This window comes from Phasianus colchicus, chromosome 2 (assembly GCF_987193195.1).
Source record: "Phasianus colchicus chromosome 2, bPhaCol1.hap1.1, whole genome shotgun sequence".
NCBI lineage: Eukaryota > Metazoa > Chordata > Aves > Galliformes > Phasianidae > Phasianus > Phasianus colchicus.
The window spans coordinates 86,833,180-86,855,525 of record NC_143437.1 but is presented as its reverse complement, the minus strand read 5'-3'; the positions used below and the strand labels follow the sequence as shown (position 1 = coordinate 86,855,525).

Here is a 22,346-nt window from a genome sequence, read left to right as displayed (position 1 = left end):
AAGGCATATCATTACACGTAGAATGCATGGTGCCAAATGATGATATTGGCTGCAGATGATGTCTGTTGGCAACAGACACTCCCCATCATTTTTAGGACCTATAATGACAGAAATGGTAACTATATTCCAAATATTTGCATAACACCACTATGTATATACATTCTCATGCTGATATGTGCCACAAAGCCTTCCACTGAAGAACATCACAGAACAAGGTATTGAAGTTGAAATAATATTAATGCCAGTTATCCTTGATTTAAAAGGGGAAACTAGAACAAAGAGGAGGTAAAATAATAATAATAATAATAATAATAATAATAATAATAATAATAATAATAATAATAATAATAAAAAGAAAGGATAGAGGGCAATGAAGATGCATGAGTGTTTTCTTGTTTAACAAGAAATTAATATACAAATTAGATTTCATCTCAGCCACCTACTCCCTCTCAACATCCACCCTCAAAGTCCAAACCACAGAAAACTGCAAAAGGCCAAAAGGTAATGGTATTTTGTCTTCTAGCTTGCCTAAGTATTTTGCTTTTGTTTACTTGCACTCATAAATCTGACAAAAGGAAGAGATTTCAGAAGGAGTAACCTAACCATTCCCTTCTGTTTCATTTATTGTCTCAGTTCATCCTTTCCTTTTCAGAAAAATCCCACTGTCTGATGAGACACTGCCCCTCTCAGTGCTGTGAGCTCCACGCATTTCTAGCCTACAGTCACTGTGCAGGAATGACAGGCTAGAGCAAGCACGTGCTTTGTTCCTCCTAGTTCAGGGACTGTTTAAACAAATGAAGACAGAAAAGGGCTTATATCAGTCTCAGTGTAAATAAATCCTCTTCTCTTCAACTGAGGTCCTTCCCTTAAAAAGAAATCCTGATACTGGCTTGCTTATGAGCTCCTCCTCAGTAGAGGAGGAGTTGGGGAGATTGAAAATACAGTGACCACGACTATCCACCGTCCCCTGATGAAGAAACAACAATGAAAAACAACGAAAAAAAAAAACAAAAAAAAAAATGACTAGCTACTAGCTACTGCCTGAGAATGTAATTTAATTCTACTTGTATATCTTGCATCAAGAAAAATAATAGTGATTAGCACAGAAAAAGGAAATGCTAAGCTAAGAATAGTTGTAAAGCTTTAGAAAATGATTTTATGTATTTTATTTTTGTGCACAAATAGATAACTTGACACAATGTGACAGAGTATGCATCTATAGGTACAAACTTTACTATGCCAGTACTCCTACTCTGCCAAAAGCAAAATTCAAACTACATTAACTGCATGTTAATATAAATATAAGTGAATATATGAGAAATATAAGGGAATAAAGAAAGCTGTATTCATACTGAGGATCCTTTTTCTTTTTATAACAGAAGCACAAATGATCTGGTCTTTGCCACAATTGGGTAAACAATTCCAGTAAATCAGTATTCCAGATCAGATTACGTGTTAAAATTGCCAGACATTAATCTTCTACTTAAACAAATCTCAGCTAATGGCATAGCCCAGGGAAAATGCAAAAATACGAGTTCAGATGAAGGGCCTCTCAAGCAAGCAGAATGATTATAGTAGATGGGGAAACAAACCTGTAAGTAAAGCAAGCATGATTTGGTTCATAGTGACTAATCAAGATAGTTTGTAAAGCTCATGTGATATACTTAGTCTTAATAGAGCATGTTTGTTCTTTGTGGACACAGTAGGAAGACAAATGAGTGAACCCAGTGTTTACCACTGTATCAAGTAGCACATCTTCATTAACTGGTTTCACAGTAAACAGGATTTTGAAGCTAGGATTCATCCTATCTAACTTGAGTCATTTAACTGAGGCAAGTAAAATTAAAAAGCCTAGCTACCCTGTGCTCAGTAGAAAGAGACAGGTGTCTCCAGTGGCAAAATGGGCTTTGCATGTGCTAAAATATGCAGGTTTTTAATCTTGGTACGTTAAATCTGATTCCACATCTAGTGGATTCTAGTTGCTGTCTGAAACATACAGATTTTTGTCCCACATGATTCTTCTATGCAAGAAAGACCACATGGAGGCCAGGCTATATAATAAAGTTCTCTCTCTATTTTCTGATGTTATGAGAAACAATTATTTATTTTTATTATTACATCACAAACATTTTCTTTTTTTAAGAGAATTGGTCAAGAGATTGGCTTAAACCAAACCACAGAATTCTTGGACCCTGAATTGCCAATCTTCCTGGTTCAACAAAGTTTACTTTCCATGATATCAACAAAACAAACAACATATTTTTTACATGTAGATAAGGTTAATAGATAGGTATATTAACACACTGCATACATAGACCAAATTTCAGTTTCTGCACGCTGAAAGCAGGTACTCTAGTTCTTTCTATTGTCTCACATTACTCTTTCTTGGTTCTTACTACATAACCCAATCATTGTTCTTTCCATTTATGGACTTGGTTTGTTCTAAGACTGTCATATTTATGTGTACTTTTAAAGACACTTCTAAGCTATTCATTTCTTATGCTTAGATCTGTCACTTAATAGCAATTATTTCCCCTTTAGCCCTGTTTTATGCTTATACATTGCTTGCTGCTTTCCCCAGATAATCTTGTTTGCATGCAGTTTGGAAAACAGCAGAGGCGTGATTTAAAGTATATTTTCTATTATTATTTTAAATAACTTTTTTTCAACAGAAGTCTAACTCTCAGTTATGAGCGGTCAGTAAAGTACTTCATGGTTCCAAGCAGAGTGCTAGTTAGCTTTTGATACTTTGTTGTTTTTTGTTTTTGTTTATTCTTGAAAACAGCAAAATTCTTACCCGATGCTCTTCTTGTTGTTGCTTTAAAGTTTCATACTCAAGGGCTGGTGCAGGAAGCTGAGAGATGATCATTTCTGTTTCAGTTAACCACGGCCAAAGCTCTTCATAAGTCTCCCAGAACTGGTTAACTAGGGACTGAGCCCTCTCCAGCTGGAGGTTTCTCTCTGAGTTCATTTGACAGACTGTATCATATTTCTGTAACAGGCTTTTCAGTTTTTTCTGTGAAATAATATTAACAAAAAATGGTAATGTATGTCTTTCCACATATTCATTATCCTAATCCCTAAACAGTCCTTTATAATTAAAAGCACCAAACCATGGTGAACAAAATCTTAATTTTGATAGTAGTTCTATAGTACTGGAGCATTTAAAGAGGAAAGAATCAATACTGTGGGAGATCTGAATTTGGCAGGACACATTCAAAGTAACTAAAACACAAACAATACCTTATTCCTAGAACATCCATTTAAGCCACAAATGACGTCACTGCCTATCCCAGCCCCACTTTCTTTCTGGAGGCACTCATCTTCAGCAACACTTGGCAGAAGCTGTTTTTCAGGGTGTTTCTGAATCAAAGCATTATGAACAGTCCACAATTTTTTTTTTTTTTTTTTTAAATCTACTAAGGAACAGGGCATATACTTCTGGATAAACTTTCTACAGAAAGCACGTAACACTATTTTCCATGTTAGCAAGTATTATTTGATGAGAATCCATTACCATTAATAATATGACAGAACTTAAAGGTTTAAGCATTACCCCTCTGTTCTGTTTGGGCATATGATAATAAAAGATGTATCAACTGGATATAAAATTTTCTGTGGAAGACTGCCCATCTTATCATTTTTATGAAATATTATAATGCAACAATGCACATAAGTACTAGCCTTAGAATAACTAGACATATAAATAAGGTGCTGAATATGAAGTACAAGATCTTTTCTGTCAGAACAAGATATTGTTTCATTTGTTATATGTTGCATGTAAATCAAGTATAGGGATGTTATCCAAAGGACAAAATATAGCCTAACATACAGATATACTGTTTTTTTTTTGTTTTTTTTTTAACTAAAACATATATCTAACAGAGAATCACCTACAATTGCTCTCCCTTTTGGCTATATTTTAATAGACTGAACTAAATTCACTTAAGAACAAATCGAATTTATTCAGTGATTCTGCAGCAGAGCACAATTAGTGAATTACTGTTGGTCTCTGGAAGGACCAAAATCACAGATCATATCCATACCAGTAAAAAAGTCCATTCTAAAATGCCAGTAGGAAAGATCTCTCTGTGTGCATGCATATAAAATACACACATATATGTATATATTCTTTCAGCCCTCAACCTCAGGCTGTGTGTGCACATAAACAAATGTGTAAGAATGCCTTTCATGGGCTGTGTTAGTCAACAGGATGGAACATTCCTGGCAAACAATTCCCCCACTGAAATTGGCATAAATGAAGATGAAGACACACACTGAGGTGCCAGCCACTGAATGAGGCTCAGAAATACACACACCCAGCCAGAGCTTCACAGACTCTAGAGAACAGAGGAAGATAAACAGCCAGATTCCAAACACATCACCCCAGATGACTAATACCTATTCACTCAATCATTTCACTGGCTAAAATACTGTTTACCACGGAAGATGACAAATGGGCTCCGAAATAATGTCAGATAATGAAGTAGACAGTGCTTGCTCTTTGAACATCCTGAAGCATTTCTTCTAGTATTACAAACCTTGGACTAGAAGTGGCTGTAATTAATTCTTTTTCATTAACGTTTTAAAGTATACACCATAAGAAACTTCCTGCAGTCTATGGTCTTCCTAACCACCACTGTAGCTGCAAATTTATAGGAAGTTTACCTTTATGGCCTGCTTCTCTTCTTCAGTGCATGTGTTCATAATCTTATCCCCGGACTTAACAAGTTCATCTATAGTATCTTTGTGCCTCAAAATCTCCATGGTAAAAGCCTTGAAACACAATAAAAACTGGTCAGCAATATAACATAAAGTACTTGGAGCAAAAACTATTTCTGAAGTGCATTATGATGGACTGAAAATTAAATCACAGTAGTACATTTTCTAGATGGAGACTGTGCTGGCCAATAATTAATATGACAGTTGGAAATGCATTTCTTTTACCTTTTGAACTTGTAGCTGAGCTGTGGTCTGGTCTTGCTCAAGCCTAATATCACCGAGAGACATCAGTTTCTTTTCTGTTTCTGCAATCCAGGCGAGCTCAGCATCAGCTGCTTGATCAAACTAAATGAGGGAGACATGATTAAGTTCAATGATTCTATAGACACGAAAAGTTAGAATGACCTCAAAAATTTTACAGAAGATAAAAAGTACACTTCTGAATCAGCAGAAAGATAGTAACTCCATTTCCGTATGAAGCTTTTATAATAAATGAAATACAGTGCCTCAAATGGTTCTGAGGAATTGGAATAAAATCAGCTTAATTCATAAACATGACAAAGCAACAGACGTAAATTTTCCCAAAGCCTACAGCTCTTCTAACAGTCATAATTAAAAGGGTTATGATTGCAGAATTTTAACTAGAATGTTTATTTTCATTTGACTCAACTTTCTCATGTCTTTTCCACCTCCAAATTTATTATTACTGCTACTGTTGGAATTATCCTAAGAAATAGCTGTTTGATGCTATCTATTCCATCTTAAGAGATGCTGTGGTAATAAATGATAAAGGTGAAGCAATTACAATTCAAGTAAGTCAGTGGAAAAAAAAATAAAATCACTAAATTCAGAGAAGACAGGATTTCATCCAAAACCGATCACAGATTAAATATCAAAATACTCTGAGGCATTTGGGCAGCCAGTCCTTTCAGTAAAAGATTAACTTATGACTACTGTTAGTTGACACTTCAGTGTTTCAAAAATTACCTTAAAGCACTAAGGTAATTAATTAGAGTATTTAGAGGATCTGTTTCTTACTAATTTGTTAAAAAAAAAAAAAACAAAAACAAACACAAGAGAACCGAAAAAAATTACCTGAGGATCCTATTCTGATGAAAAGAATAAATTTTTAAAAAATGATGTATTATCTATCACTCCTGCTCAAGTTTGCAAATGTGCATCTTAGTGCACCCACACTGTAATACAGAGCTTAAGCCATGGAGAATTTGCAGTACCATCAGATGCACAAAACAATAACCACTGAAACTACTCTTTTTTTTTTTTTCTAAAGGCTTGATCCCCACTGCAATTATTTGAAGATTAGTATGGCTCTGAGTTATTCTGAAGGTCTATCAGGGCATTTTAAGTCAGAACCTGTTATTTAAGTTCTTTACAGAGAGAGTGATGAGGTACTGGAACAGGCTGCCCAGAGAGGGTGTGGATGCCCCGTCCCTGGAGGTGTTCAAGGCCAGACTGGATGGGGCCCTGGGCAGCCTGGTCTAGTATTTAATGGGGAGGTTGGTGGCCCTGCATGTGGCAGGGGGGTTGGAGATTCATGATCCTTGAGGTCCCTTCCAACCCTGGCCATTCTGTGATTCTGTGACTACCACGCTTCCTTCAGAAGTCACACTCAGACCCTCTTGTCTTTTAAATCTGATGGCCAGTGCATTTGTGGCTGTAGAACTATGACAGCATTGCTCCTGGAACACAGCTGGAGTTCGCTTTGGCCACTAAATCACTCTTGTCTTAGTGGTTAATTATGAGTCCCACAAAAACAAAGGAAGCAGTTCTGAGATTTCATTCTTCTTGAGTCAATCTTTTTCAGCCTTGTTTAATCCATTTGTTACATGAAAGAGAGCCGAAACATTCTTTTTCACCATATGTCATTTCTCATATAAAGTAACAGAAAGTAGGATGTGTCCTAAATTGTGTAACTTCCTAACAGAAAGGTATTTTCTGAAACAATCAGTACCGTAAACATTACACAATGAAAATGCACCAATAGTACTAAAATCCCAGTTCTTTGGAAGCCCATCAATTTATGACCCAACTAACAGAAACAAACATGATGTCAAATATGTCAGAGGTACAACCAGTCTGTGACTTCCTAACACCAAATATCCACAGGTATGTCACCAATATTGAGCAAACACTTAGTGGAAATAATAAAATCAAGGCATGGCACTGGAAAAGTCTAGGTTCCACAGTGCTGAGCAACACTAGAACTCTAAGCCTCATTTACTAAGGATGTAGGATTTGTAATTTATGATGTGCGCATATAACATTGAGGAATATGAAGTACAAAACCAGCACCCTCTGCATCCAAAATTCAAAGATATTTTTCTCAATAATGCACAGCAGAATTATTTTTCAGCCTTGAACATCGCTTGAGTCACTATAAAAAAAAAAGTCTGACTTATTCCTACCTGGTTTAACCAACCATGTTTCATTCCAGTACTTTTAACTAGGAAGGACTGACTTGTGAATATGATGACACTGTGATTTTCTCTATGAATGCTTTATAAAGCACCCTCTGTGACTGCTTTGGAGCAAAGAACAAGAAAGGCAACTACAAAATATGATCTTCTCTTTCTATAAAGCACTTTTTGCACTAGAGAAAGATACTGAGCAATACCTTCAGTACCAACAAATGAGAACATGCAGTAGAATTTCTCTCTCGCATATTTCTATCTATTTAGAGGCATTCACATTATATTAAGCATTCAAGCTCATTAGCAGCATGAAACCACGTACTGAACAGTTCATACAGCTTAATGCATTTGTCTCCTTGGCCCACTAACATCTGTCACAAAAACCATGCTACTTCCACTGACCTCTTACGTTCTTGGTGGCTTTGTCCTCCAATCAAAACTTTTTCATAGAACAGTCACTTGAACAAGTTGCTTCAGGGTAAGCTTACAAAGCATTAGCTCCTCCAAAAATATTTTTTCATTATGCATGGTCTATCTTTGAGCTGAATGGAAAGCAGCTTATCCTTATACTGGAAGCATGTTAAGCCCCTTAATCATAGGATATAGCATATAGGAGTATATTGTGGTGGGCTCAAGTGAAGGTTAGGAGTATTCAGGGCTAGAGTGCAATATGTCCTTTCAAAGCTAGGTAGTGGAGCAGCATCTCTGGACCTTTCTGGCCTTGACTTGGATGTGCTGAACTAGTGTTAGGTGATGAAACATAATTCAGAGACTTGAAGGAGAGCAAACATTCTTCTCTTTCATAGAATCTATTAGAATTCTATGAATGTAGGCCTAGAAAGATGTTAAATAACACCAGTCCCAACACCAATCCCTGAGGAATGCCACACGTCACTGGTTTCCACTTGGACACTGAGCCGTTGACCAGAACTCTCTGAGTGTGACCATCCAGCCAATTATTTATCCAGCAAGTTGTCCATCCATCAAATCCTCTTTTTGTCCAATTTAGTGACTAGGATGTCATGCGGGACAGTGTCAAACACTTTGCACAAGTCCAGGTAGATGAAGTCAGTTGCTCTTCCTTTATCCAGTGGCACTATACCTCCATAATAAAAGGCCAAGTTTGTCAGGCATGAACTTGCCCTTGGTGAAGCCATGTTGGTTACCACCAATCACCTCGTCTTTATTTTCCATGTACCTTAGTAGGGTCTTCAGGAGGATCTGCTCCATGATCATGCTAGATCTGACTGGCCTGTAGTTCCCTGGATCTTCTCTTCTTCCTGACCTTAAAAATGGGGGTTATATTTTCCCTTTTCCAGTCAGTGGGATCTTCACCAGACTGCCAGATCTTGCAAATATGATAGAAAGCAGTTTGGCAACTTCATCTGCCAGTTCCCTCAAAACCCATGGATGGAAACTCAAGGATGGATCTCATTGGGTCCCACGGACTTGCGCACCTTCAGGTTCTTTAGATGCTCTCGAACCTGATCTTCACTAACAGCAGGCAGATGTTCTCCGAATTTTTACCTTTACTTTCTGCAGCTTGTGAGGTGTCGCTAGAGCCCTTGCTAGTGAAGACTAAGGCAAAGAAGTCATTGAGCATCTCAGCTTACTCTGTATCCCTCGTGACCAGGTCTTCAATTTCCTTCTGGAGAGGGCCCACATTTGCCCCAGCATCCCTTTTATCACTGATACACCTGTAGAATTTCTTGTTGTTCCCCTTTATGTCCCTAGCTAGATTTAATTATATCTAGGTTTTAGGTTTCCTAACCGGATCCCTTGCTGCTTGGGCAACTTTGCAGTCCTCCCAGGTAACCAGTTTCTGCTTCCACTCCTTATAAACTTTCTTTTTGTACTTAATTAAATCCAGGAGCTCCATGGAGGCCCCCTGGCATTCTTGCCTGCCCTTCTTTTTCCTCTTTTCACTCATAGAAAATCACCCTTTGTTGCTGAGCATTTGTTTCAAGGAGACAAAATAATACTCATACCAAACCCCTTAGAAAGTTAAACATGAAGTTATTTTTAACCTCACTAATAAGGAGATCTGAGTTACTGCCAGCCTCTTTCAGTTGACTTCCAACGAACTTTGAAATCGTCACCATACGGTTTCTCCTTGTCCCATTATAACTATTTACAAGAACTATTAGCAGAAAGTAAAATTTCCACCACATTTTTATGTCTGGATGTAGGGAAACAGTGGAAAAAATTATGTTCCATGTTGCTTTTACAAACATGGACCTTAAAGTGGGTCCATTTAGTAAAGTAATTGGAGTGTCAGTTCTCAAAGTGTACCCATATACATGCATCTATACGTGTTTTGAAACCTTCACGTATTTAGTAATTCACGTTTTGTATCCCAAGAAGAAAAGCATTGTGGATATAAGTAAAAGCAAGTGTTATTTAAACTCTCCAGTACACTTTAGATAATATGATCCAGCTTTAAATTGTCAAAAATACAGGGAAGCTAGATAATCAACTGATGCTGGAAGGTGTGGCAACATTACTGATTTCAATGCTGCATCCAGGAAAATTGGCTAGGGAGCTGGGCCATATTTTACTTAACGTGATCTGTGAAAGATAAGGGCAATTCAGTTCTTACTCAAGAAAACTCCCACTAAGGAGCCACAGGATAGTTATAGTAATGTTAGCTACAAGATTGAAGCTTTTGTCAACAGTAAGTCGTATGATTACAACAGCATACCTTCTGGCATGCATATCTTCACAGTGGAGTCACATTCCATTCAAACAGGTCTTTTGCTGCCTGAGCACAAGAAATGTTTGGCAACGCTATTAAAGGACATCTTCTATTCAAGCACACATTGCCAGAGGCCATTTATTATAGCCCTAAACCAGATTATCAGTACCTGCTGGGATCTCAGGATGGCAGCATCGATCTCATCCACCTTCTGAGAGATTGTGTCACTCACTAATCTGTATCGTTCGTTGTCCTCTGTTATCATCTTGTCAAGCCCCTCTCTAGCCCTCCATGGCACCAGTTCCAGGAAGGCACTGCCGACTTCATTGAGAGTGTCCAGTAAGGCTTTGTTGTTTTTTGCTTCTTTTTTCAATTCCTGAAAAAGGTCATTTAAAGTAAATGTGCCAGCATGAGTTGAACACACACACAGTTTACATATGTTTTTTATTCTCTAAACTACTGAGTAGAGAACTGAAACGTTTTCCAGGCGCACCAAAGGGATAAATGAGCACAGTTATTTTCGGCTCAGTTGTACTAGCTTTTTGATACTTGTCAGTCGCTTAACAAAAAAAGTGGGTAAGTCTAAGCTTTCTACAAAATATGTAACTAAAAACCTTTCTCCAGTCAATATGACAGTTTGAAATTCTCTGAAATTTTAAGAGTTGTGAGTACTTCAGGACAAATAAAATAAAACTAACACATTCTAGTTGCAGCCTGTCACACCATAAGGAACTAAATCACTGCTAAAGCATGAAATGAAGTGAAATATCATGAATTCAAACAATTTCTGAAATGAGAAATAATTGGATTATATTCCTGTCAAATTATAACACAATCCTTCAAGCTTTTTCTGTACAGGAAGCCCCACTGATGATTCATTTCTTTTCTGTATCTATATCTACATCTACAAACAAATAATTCAATTTATTAACATCCTAATATATTAAATGTTAATGTGCATTAATATAGTACATATATAATTTGAAGGAAATATATTTTTTCATTTTTTTTCCACTCAAAACACTGCCCTCACCATCCAACTTGCAATATTATTTTTTGTTGTTAAACAAGATTAGTAATGTATTTTAAATGCTGTCTTTTTCATATTTTACCGGATGATATCCATGTCATAACTAAAGAACCAAAATAACTTTGTTTGACAACTTTCGAGTTTTCCCAGGGTAAGGTAGCTGCTGAAATGTTGTGCTGCTGAGCTAAAAATAAACCACAACCCAATTTTGTACGGGATTATAACAGATGACTCTGGAAAGTAAGCATGATTCTTAACTACTGCTACAATTACAACTATCTAACGCCAAATTAGTTATTCACAAAACAATTTTCTGCCAAAGCAAAGGTTAATATAAAACCATGCAGTGATAATTCACAGATTCTAAAACCTACCTTTTGTCTTTCTTGTGCTTGGCTTAATTCTTCACCCTGTGGTATTTGAGTTTCATACGACAGTAACTCCACTTCCACTTTGTCAAGCCATTTGCAGAGCTCTTCATGGGTTGAGTGCAGCTGACCTGCAAGCTGTAGGGCCTGCTCTAAGGTCTTGGACACGTCAGAACTCAATTTTGTAATGTCTTTGTATCTCACTTTAATGCCTTCCAGTTTATCTTGGATTATTATAACTTCATCACCTAAAATACCAGAAGAACATTATTTCTTGTGAACACAGTTCCTTAAAAATAAAAAAATTCCTAAGCATCAGCCCCTACCTAACACAGCAATCTCAGTATTTAATTTAGAAAATGATCCAAACAAGGAGACGGGCAAATCCTTACCTCCTGTAAATTATTCTACCCTCGCTAAGTCTACAAAGCTATGAAGTTTACCTCAATTTATGATCTGATCTTCTGCCTTTTTTTATTGTTCTACTAAACTATCAGAAAGTGAAGACTTTGACTCAACATTTAATGCAAATGTTCTTTTAAAAAAATCCATCCTTAAATTCACAGTAGTTCTTAAAAGGTTATAAAAAATTACAGAAGTTACTGAAAATACAAAGAAAAAAGTCAAGAATACTAACTAGATTTTCCATTACACCGATATATTACACTATTCCTTGAACTGAAAACTCTCTTTACAATCCATTAAAAACAAAAGACTAAAATAAAAGCAACCTCCTGAACTTTATATTCAGGTTTCATTATAGATTATGCATGATATTTAAATTTGGAACAGAGAAGGATTCCCCCCCTTCAACCATATGTATGTCTTAAGGAGTTCAAGAACTTTAGAAGCGCTGGAAAATCTGGACAGGTGTTGATCTACAGAGCAGACACATGGCGTACAAATGGAATGCAACTTTTCCCACAGTATTAACTCCAATGGACAATGCTTTCCTCTTGCAGTAAAAGGTAGTCTAATATCTCGTTCTTCTGTGAATGTGCCCAGGAAACTGACTGTGTCCACAGCCAAACAGCCCTCCAATCAGAATAATGTCCATAACTTGATATTAGGAATGGAATGCAGGTTCACTAAAACGATTTTCCACTAAAAATAATAGAAAAACAAGGGCCAAATTCCCTGCAAGCATAAATTAACTTTTGCTCACTAATATTAACAATACAGTTGGCTCCAAAACTTTGATCTCATATTTGTTAAAATAGATAACTACAAGGTTTTACTCAACAAGCATATTGGTTGTTACCAATACTTGGTTGTTACTAATATTTACATATTCCACTTAAAGCTTCTCATAAGCACTTATTATTACAAAAAAATAAAAAGCCTGGTGAACTGTAATTTTCCAAAAGTTCTCACCTGTTGTTTGTTTGAGAAGCTCTAAGCCATTTTGTATAGCCAAATCAACATTTTGTTTCCTGAGAAGAATCTCCTCCTGAAGCTCCTAAGAGAAAATGCCACTTGTGTAAGCACAGACATAATAAAAAACCACTGTTTTTATTTGGAATAAGCATATTTCCATTTAAAACAAAATAGATTAACGAAAAATAAATGAAGTATGGATTATAAATCATATAAAAATAAATAATAAATGAACAGAAATCAAAATACCAGTAGCTCAGAGTGCTGTTTCTCAAGCAATTCTGTGTTGCAATCTTGGACTGACAACTTGCTCAGTTTATCATGGACTTCATTCAGCCAGTTCATCAACTCAACTTCATCCTCCCCAAAAATCTGAGCATTGCAGTATGCTTGCTGTAGAAGTTCAGACCTGCTGTTGCTCTTCTCTTGAATCTCAATGTATCGGGCCTGAGAAGAATCTAGCTTTTCCTGCACCATATCTTTATCTTCCCTGGAGCTCATAGTCTTTAGAGACTGACCAGTGCTAATGGCCTGAAGCAAACTCTTATTGTGAGCTAGGACATCATCTTCTAGAGCCTATATATTTTTTAAAATAATGAAGAACAATGGAAAAGAAAATCAGAAAAATGTAAAAGAAATGTAAGTGGAACTAAATCAAAACTGAATTAAAAAGAACATATTGCCAACAAATGAATAAAACTCAAATTACAGAAAAAAAAAATGTATAGTAAAATACAAGTACATCACAAGAGCTTTCCCAGTTGTGCTTACTTCACAGATGAGTTTAAACAGAATGGCATGAGCAAATGTGTTGTTCGTATCTTACTTTATGCTGAGAAATCTGCTGTTGCAGTTTGGAAGCCTGCGTTCCAATGGGTTCAGCATTTGCAAGTCTCTTCTCTGTGGCTGACAGCCACTCCACCAGTGGCTCCAGAGCTTCATGAAACTGCTGTGCTACCACTGAGATGCCTTCCAACTGACGGTTCCTATAAACATCCCAAGAGAAAGAGCCTACTGTAGGGCATCTGCGTTAGCAGGGGTGTTGGACTGGATGATCTCTTGAGGTCCCTTCCAACCCCTCCAACTCTGTGATTCTGTGATTACACCTTTTAAAGTTAGGCAAAGACTTTACTGAACCAGAACATATGATCACGCTTCCTCAGCACTGTACATTATCTTCTAGCATTTGTTCAGTGATGTGAACAGAACTATGTGGCTTTACTTCACTCTACTTTAAAACTAATGAGACAATGGTAATAAAGCACTAAGACTTGACCTCCAAAATAAAAAAGAATTATCTAAAACCTTTCTGTTTCAGATTATTACATTTCAGAGAAAGTTCTTGATTACAGGAAGCCTTCTCTATAGCCACTCCTGAGAAAATTTCCCTCAAGAAGACTTGTAAGAGAGATTTTTTCCCACATAAAAAACATCACAGTATTGTCTTTCAGCAGGGGATCTTATTACAGGTAAAAGCTATGCTTATACATGCTTCCCTAGGCTTACAAACAAGGGAGACCCTACAGGCCTGTCACAGTCAGCTATATAATGCTCACACAAATACTCTTAGTTTTCAGAATCGTGGTCTGATCTTCAGATCTTCTCATTTCCAGAGACTGGCAAAGGAAAACGGAGACAAGCCTGCAACTAATAGATAGCTTTGGAAAAGCTGCAATTTGATTTTTAATTAAGTATCACCAGATTGGGGAAAAAAAAATTAAATTAAACATGACATTAACGTTTACTCCACCAATGACTCAGATTCCTCCAATAAATTAAAAAAAAAAAAAAAAGAAAAAAAAAGAGAGAGATAGAAAGAAAAAGAAGAAAAAGAAGAAAGGAAATAATAATAATCTATTAGCGGTTTACTCTACCAATTGAATAATTGTATCTTTGGTATGAAATAACAAAAGGGATCCAGAGTAAAGGAACTATAGAGGCTAGCAGGAGGAGCAAAAGACACAGCTGAATTTAATGTTACTCTAATTGCTCAAATCCCAATCCATCCATTTGCTCTTCTCTGTAAATTTTACTGCTCACTTAAAACAATTTTCCTAAACTTTCCAAATCCCTCCTCATTTTCAATTACATATCTTTTTTCAGGTCACCTGTGCATACTCTTCTCTCCCTACTACAAGGCTGTCCTTTTTAAAATCCCTACCCAGAAAATACATTCAGCAAAGTCCTTTAAACATTGATGTCTTCAGATGCTTTACAGTTCATAACTTGCCATATATTTTATACACAGACAACTCAGAAATATCTAAGTGTATGTATATATAGATATTGTGTCTTTTTGAATTAACTTGAACTGGACTGCAATCTCTAGTAGAGTGTTTTCTGCACTGCTAGAATACATGTACTTACTTCAGTGGTCCTTTTTTCTCGAGAATTAACGCAGCTTAGCAACTTGAGAAAGAACATCAACAACTGGCAGCACCAGGGTTACTACAGTGTAGAAACTAATTATATGGATAACACTGAACATCAAAAGGAGAAATGCCACCTCTTTGTAGCAGCATGTCAGGATTCTGAAGTTCCAATAAAACATCATTATACATTATTATTATTTATCAAATCCACACTTGATTCTATGCAAAACAGGATATGTGGTTTTTAAAACAAGAAACTAATGAACTAATAGAGATAAACTGTTCAAAATATACATACACAGTTAATTCTAGCAGATTGTTACATCCCAGGCTACAATTCTGTTAGAAGCTTTTGTTCTTTTCAAATCCCTACTTCCCACTTTTTCTTCAGAGGGCCTATTACATCAACTTCAAGATACAGTAATGTAATGTACTAACAAGGATGATATTACTTAAAATATTTACATTAGGGAGTTCCACATACTGCTTTTGACCATCCATCACGTGCTATATCTGTATTATTCAAAGCTATGACAGAATTTGAAATACCTTGTTTCAGCTTTACTGAGCAATGCATCCCATCGACTATCCAGCAAACTCAACTGCTTCAAGATTTTCACTTTATCAGCAGGTTCTGCTGACTCTGCAATTTTCTCCCCCTCACGCTTGATTACCTCAACAGTAGGCTTGCGGTCATCCAACAGCCTCTGGAGAAGCTAGAGAGAAAGCAGTGAGATATGGAGTTATTAAGGAACACTGTAACATTACAAGGGTAAAAACAGATGGAGCTAGACTTCTCGAAAAACTCTTAAAGAAAAAAAAACCCAAAGCTTATATTGTGATGTTGTAACCAATGCTAATCAAATATAGACAGTCCTCCTCCCTGGCCTCACATACATGCTCATTTTAGTTTCTCAACAGCAGCAGAGCTTTGAGTCCAAAAGAGCTCCTAGGTTTCTTTGGGGTAAAGACATGAGGCAACCCCAAAGAGCAAATATACAGGGTAACAAGTTACACCTAATACCACTTAAGAAAACATGCCATTTAAAATATTTGATGCATTTTGTAGCAGCATTCATGAGAATGCCATGAGAATGTCCTTCTAGATTTGGCAACACAAAGGCAATTATGTAAATAGATACAAAAATCAATGATATAATCTATTCATTATTTCTTTGAGATACAATGAAATTCATTGATCTAGTCTAATAAAATTATCTTCTTTTCCAATGGACATTAACATTTACTTCCAAGAGAATGTTAATAATTCTAATTAGAGCTCAGATTGCAGTGTCACACTCTGTCCTGTGCTCCTAAAAGGTGGGCACTTCTCCCAACCTGGACAGACTCTGGAGTACCAAATGGGTGGCTGTCAAATATACCTCAGTATACTTGAAGAGATCTTATGCTTTGACAAACATGAAGATTTCTTATTTCTCCAGGGAGAAGAAAGAGACTGGACATGTTTTACTTACTTTCTGCTCTTGTATTTGGGCTTTCACAACTTTGAATTCGGCAGATGGCGGCTTTTGATTAGCCACAAGTTCTTCTGTATCAATAAGCCAACTAAGCAGAGATTCAAGGGCATCCTGAAATCTCCCACAGTGAAGGAGGGCTTCCTGCAATTGTGCTGCACGTTGGGCCACCTGAAAGAAAGTAGAGTATCTAACTGTACTTTTTTTTTTCTTTGCTTAACACTTGGCAATATCATTACCACATACTCTCACTTTCATAGGTTTTTGTAACAGCACTATTGCACAATTTACCATTAATCTCTACAGTCATCCACCAAAAAGAGGTTGACTGAGTAACCGAGTCTGCTCTAGTAGTCCATTACAAGAGATACTCCTGTTTCATTTAGCTACAGTATTATGAATTACACTGACAGGATGTTTGTATTTCTTATGCTCTTCATTTTCCTTACAAGAAGACAGAGCCAGGAATCCTGAGAAGCAATTGAGGGGCAATAACACCTTCAAAGGAAAGTAGACATAGGAAAGGATAGGACAAATAGGTAAATCACAAGTGTCTGTGGCTCTGCTGCTTCACTCCTTTGGGAACACAGAGAGCAGCAGAAACTGAATGCTATTTCAACTTCCCATCCCTGCCATTTTCAACAGCAACTACTTCAGGAAGATGAGCCCTTAAAGCATAGAAAAAAAAAAAAAATCTACAGCAGAGTTTTCCGAAACAGTAGCACCTTCCAAACTTTCAGGCAACACTTAAGGTACTTACTGTAAAGGAAATGTGCCACTAGTCACACTAAGCTGGGTTGAATCACTGAGTCCTGCATGAGCATGTATAGCCAGTGTACACAAACACAACAGTGAAGATATGTGAAAAAATATCAAAATGAGACTGCTCCAAAGCAGCTGACTACAAATAACTTTGCTACCTTCCCCATGTGAGTGTCACAACTCCTGACTCTTTCACTGAATTATCAAACTTCTCTGCTCTGCTGAAACAGAAGGGAATACAGAGCCCTGGAGGAGTCTTTCCTCAATGAAAAGCCAGGAGAGACCTACAGAAAGTTTGACAGAACTTTATAATGACAGCTAATATCTCTGGCGACTAGCGATATAAATCTTATCCTTAGAATTTCTACTGAAGTTATTGTGTAAAATAAAATAACTGAATATTTAATTTCCTGTGTTTTGAAAGATGTAAGTAAATAAGTAAGGAAAACATAGGACATAACAAAAGCAGGAGAGTATACAAAATAATAACCTTCTTATTAAGAGTTTTCCACCGGGTGTTAACATCTTCAAGGTCATGTTCAAGGCTTTCTGTGTTGGTGCTTTTAGCAGCACTTTGAATAAGGCCTTGACCCAACCAGTTCACCTCCTGTTGTTTAACCTGCAGGGGCTCAATTTCTTCTTTCTGGAATACCTGCAGTTGGAAAACCAGGATACACATGAAAAATAGAATTCATCTTGTGCATCACACTATGCAAAAATAATACATACGTATATATGTATATGCTGAATTTGCTGACCGACATCCAAAAGAAAGGAAACCATTCCTTACCAGAACCTTCCTTAAAAAACAAAAAACAAAAACAAAACAAACAAACAAAAGACATAATAGATTTAATCTAAACAAAATAAATGTAGTACACCACTGAGGTAGGATGATGTACATTTCCATGAGTAGTTCTAGACAGGAAGAAAGGGGAGAAAGAGGGAGAGAGGAAGAAGATCTTCACAACAAGGAAAAAATATGAAGACCAGAGGAATGCATCTATCTGTTCAATTATCTGTCTATAAACTGTACAAAAAAAAAAAAAAAAAAAAAAAGGCACAGAAGGACTGTAAGTTGTCCTTACATAACCAAGCAAGCACCAAGACAGACAACTGGGCATTTTTTTGCCAAGTTAGGACAAAAGTAAAACTTTCAAGTTAAAGAAATAGTGAAGAAAGAATGATTTTAAGGGGGGTTTTATGAGGATATAAACATAATAAAATGAGGTAGCAGTAGAGATGCTGCTGAAACATCATCACAGAGGACACCCACGCTAATGGTTTTTAATTCAGAAACATTCTTGCAAATCACCAGGGCTTTGACAGTACCCAAACAACAATTTGAACAGTTTTCTGTTTGCTTTATTTTACTTTTTCAGGTACTTGAGGCTTTTCAGAGCCAGATTATTACCACTAGCAACAGCAATGTAAATCACCACTTGTATTCAACTGAATGAGGCTGAAATGACACCAGTGTCAATGAGATCAGAAAATGGCCCAAAGCCCCTGAATTAATTACACAGGCCAGTGAAAAATAACCAGTGAATAAACAATGCTAAAGAATGCTCAACTTTTGACCCTAAATCCTTCTATTTCTATAGCAGCATTCAGTAACAGTTTTGGTGTACATTTAGCGCATTCAAAGCAACCTTTCTCAGCATTCTGAAAAGAAGGAATCACTCCAAACATACCAATGACTCCTCTTTTGCACGGAACACAGTATGGCAAGTGATTTCTTTGAAAGCAGCAGCCCTCAGGTGGCTGAGCACACTTCCAGAAACTTGACAAGTCAATCTAGAAGCTAGGGCAAAGCTACACCAAGCAAGGGGGGGGAAGGGGAGGGGGTATAAAATCAACTAACCATCCATAAGAATTTTGTTATGGACAAAAAAGAAAAAGCCCTGAAAACTCTAGGACTGTGGTTACATGAAAACTTACAGCATGCAACCAGCTGGCTGCTCCCAGGAAAGGGAAAATGTTCCTATTTCTCTTGACTTTAAAGTAGAGAGAAGGCAGAATAATCTTTTTACACTGAACCAACAACAAATTCTTTTATGTCCCATAAAACCTCATCTTTTGAAAGCAATGTCCTGCCACGGAGGACTGATCTCCATAACCTGCCCCTTAAAAACACAAGCGTTCTTTGCAAAGAGAAGCTTAAAATAAATTACAATTATTGCTGAGGCCAAGGTTTACCCAAACAACTTAGCAACAAAGCTTGAAGTATCTCAGATTTCAACCAGAGAGGGAAGAAAGAAATTACAGACGTGATAAACACCTTTTCCTTATTACAAAGCTCCTACCTCACCCACCACTCTGAGAGCACTGTAGGACCCAGTGCCTGTAAAACACTACCATGCTGTCAGATCTACTTTCAGGCACGCAAATGCAAAGGAAGGCTTTCAGAACATGCAGTGAGCCTTTAATCTACATGCCTTGGAAACCACAACAATCTGATACTGTTGCTTATACCTTTATGAGTAAGGCAGCTCAGCCTGAATAAATGGGCTGTAGCTGCCCTTGAATGGCATTGCCTTTAACCACAATCTGTAAGAACTGAACACGAACATCAGTGCACAGTGAAGCTCTCCAAATCAAGAGTAACAGACACCATCTGGACAATAAATAACCATGCACTGAACAGCTGGAAGTAATCACCCCTGTCAGAAATTGCCCCTCATTCATTTTCTGAACTGACCACCACACCTATTTGGAACATCTCGTGTGTGTTGCACGAGTGTCTCAGACACTACATCTGCTGAATTAATAAAACACAAAACGTTTCCAACAAGAGTCAAGCGTAAATAAGACTATAAGCAAGTTTGTTTAAGGTTACATTACAACTATTTCACAAATGGATTTTTTTTTAATTACCTTATTAGACAATAGGCCATTGCAGACTGTATCTAAGGTTTCTTGTATGCCTGTAGCCCAGATACTGCTTTCACTTCTCCCTGGGATAGCTTTTGGACAGTTTACAGTGCAATCTAATTCAAGCTGCTGAACAGAAAATGTCATTTCATTTGAGCCTGCATCTGCTATACTCGAATCCCCCAGATCAGATAAAATCTCATATTTTGCTAAATCCATGTCACTATTATTTACAGCAACGTTCAAACAATAGCCATCTAACTGAGGAGGAGTACCATCCACATCATTCCCTTCCACTGTTGTGACTTGCGTTTTAATTTTTTCACGTATGTCATAGCCATTTTCCACTCCATTTTCACTCAGGGAAATGCTTCCTCCATCACCTTGAAGAGGATCGCCATGTGTCAGAGTTTCCTTTCTGAAACTTTCTAAGTAGGAGTATTTTTCACCCATCTCTTCCTGGTCACTCTCACATTTCTGTGAATTGCTTTGTTTGACTTTTCCAGAGGGCACAATGTCACATGAAGTCAGCCTGCAGCTCTCTCTGACAAGAACACTGCTACTTGCAAGCACTGGGGCTTGCTGCTCTCTGCAAAGAGCTGGAAAGAATGGGCTGAGCTGACCTACTGCCTGGATGTCTTCTGCAGAAGATAAAGTCTGTGCCTGCATTCGCTCCCCTGCTAAGAGCGTATCTTGTTTTTCTTCCCTTTCTGTTGGAGGGCTGCACAAACCAGAATCATCTTCTTCTGAGGTCAGAGAATTCGTACCCCACTTGCATTTGCCTGATTTAGCTGTATCTGACAGGTCACCAGTTTCACTGAATGAGCATTCGCTTTTATTTGTGTAATCTGAAAAGTTGGGCGGGACAAACATTCTCCACGACCGCCTGTGCTCCTTTTTCTCTGTGTGAGACTTCGCTTTGGGCAATCCCCCCGTTCGAATGACATCGCCGTTCAGCTTGAGAGCGTCAAAGATCATTTTCTCATCTAACTTCTTGGCCTCACGGCTTCGGAGCTCAAAAGCACTGGAGGACGTCAGGGCACCGTTGGAGCACAGAGTGCCGATATCCAGTGTTCGGTGACTGTAGGGTAAGGTCCGGTCCGTGAAGTGTCTGGAGGAGAGGCTGCCCTTGGATCCCGAATCGATCTGCTCATTGAGCCGCACAGTGTCATAGATGGACCTCTGGGGAACGTAACAGTCCTCGATGTTCAGGTCTTCATCTTCTTCTCCTTTGCCCACACACGGAGGATTCTGACGTAAACAGTCCGGCCTGCTAAGTGGCTTCCCCATTTTGCAAGGGTTCACGCAAGATGCTACAATCCTTCTACTTTCAGAAAGGAGGGAAACATTTAGAAAACACTATCTGTCTAAAAAACTACAGTAAACTTGCCCTCAGCACAGGATGCATAGATATAAAACACACATGATAACTTATGAGGTGGCTAAGGTTGTCATCAGTGCACTGGTTTATATGCAGTTTTACCTGGATGTGAGTTACTGGTTGTTTGGTTTTTTTTTTCTTTTTCTCTTGAAAATATAAAGTGCTTGAGTAAGAAAGGAACAGAAACCCTTCCAATATCACAGGAAAACCGAGTATAGCAAAAACCAGCAGTGGCTTAAATGTTTAAAACCCTCCATGGAACAACGCTCTTATTTCTTCAGGTCAGAATGCGTATCTTAAATCTGCAGATTAAGCCTTCCAATTGAGCGAGCATTACCGAAGGCAGCACATTATCTCTTGGAGGTGACTGATTAGCTGTAATCCATTTAGCCGGGTCCAAGAATTCCATCTCCTTTATAAATAAAGCATCGTACTGGAGCTCGGGAAGGCAGACCCCGCCGTGGCTGCGCACGGCTCAGACCAAGGCACTGAGAAAATCCTGGGGGGGAAATAAGTTAAATCCAAACCAGCACGAAGAATAAAACAGCCCTTCGCTTCTTTGGCAGTAGCTATAAATAACTTCGACCCGAGAGGCAGCTCACTCCCTCCTCGTCCCAAGCTCTTCACAAGTTTCATAGGTAAATAAGTTTCCGAGGATCCCAGCCGACTCAGCCGTCAGTTCCCCCGCGCCAGGATCCAGGCGGTCGGCCCGGCGCTTTCCTCGCTCCGTTCTGCAGAGCCGCTCCCCCGTTTAAGGCAGCCGCGGCGGAGCACAGCCGCGGCGTCTCCCGCGAAGGCACGGCGGCTTCGGCTCGGCGCGGGCCGGGCCGGTCCCGGCTGCAGGCGGCGGCTGGCACG

The 22,346-nt window shown here is 38.1% G+C and overlaps 1 protein-coding gene across 23 annotated transcripts in view; it reads right to left on the bottom strand.

Annotated features, from left to right (window-relative positions):
- The window catches only part of DST (dystonin), a 297,941-nt gene that overhangs the window by 49,038 nt on the left and 226,557 nt on the right, over positions 1 to 22,346 (bottom strand). For 21 of the 23 annotated variants that reach the window (XM_090136226.1, XM_090136238.1, XM_090136239.1 and 18 more), the window contains 11 exons: positions 17,724 to 17,885; positions 16,472 to 16,642; positions 15,546 to 15,712; positions 13,451 to 13,610; positions 12,874 to 13,200; positions 12,622 to 12,706; positions 11,254 to 11,495; positions 10,019 to 10,225; positions 4,948 to 5,067; positions 4,669 to 4,776; positions 2,798 to 3,016 (listed from right to left, as the gene is read on the bottom strand). In XM_090136226.1, the coding sequence (XP_089992352.1) occupies positions 2,798 to 3,016; positions 4,669 to 4,776; positions 4,948 to 5,067; positions 10,019 to 10,225; positions 11,254 to 11,495; positions 12,622 to 12,706; positions 12,874 to 13,200; positions 13,451 to 13,610; positions 15,546 to 15,712; positions 16,472 to 16,642; positions 17,724 to 17,885 (1,968 nt within the window). The remainder of the gene's footprint in view (positions 1 to 2,797; positions 3,017 to 4,668; positions 4,777 to 4,947; positions 5,068 to 10,018; positions 10,226 to 11,253; positions 11,496 to 12,621; positions 12,707 to 12,873; positions 13,201 to 13,450; positions 13,611 to 15,545; positions 15,713 to 16,471; positions 16,643 to 17,723; positions 17,886 to 22,346) is intronic. The other 2 variants (XM_090136246.1, XM_090136235.1) reach the window with 1 other exon arrangement.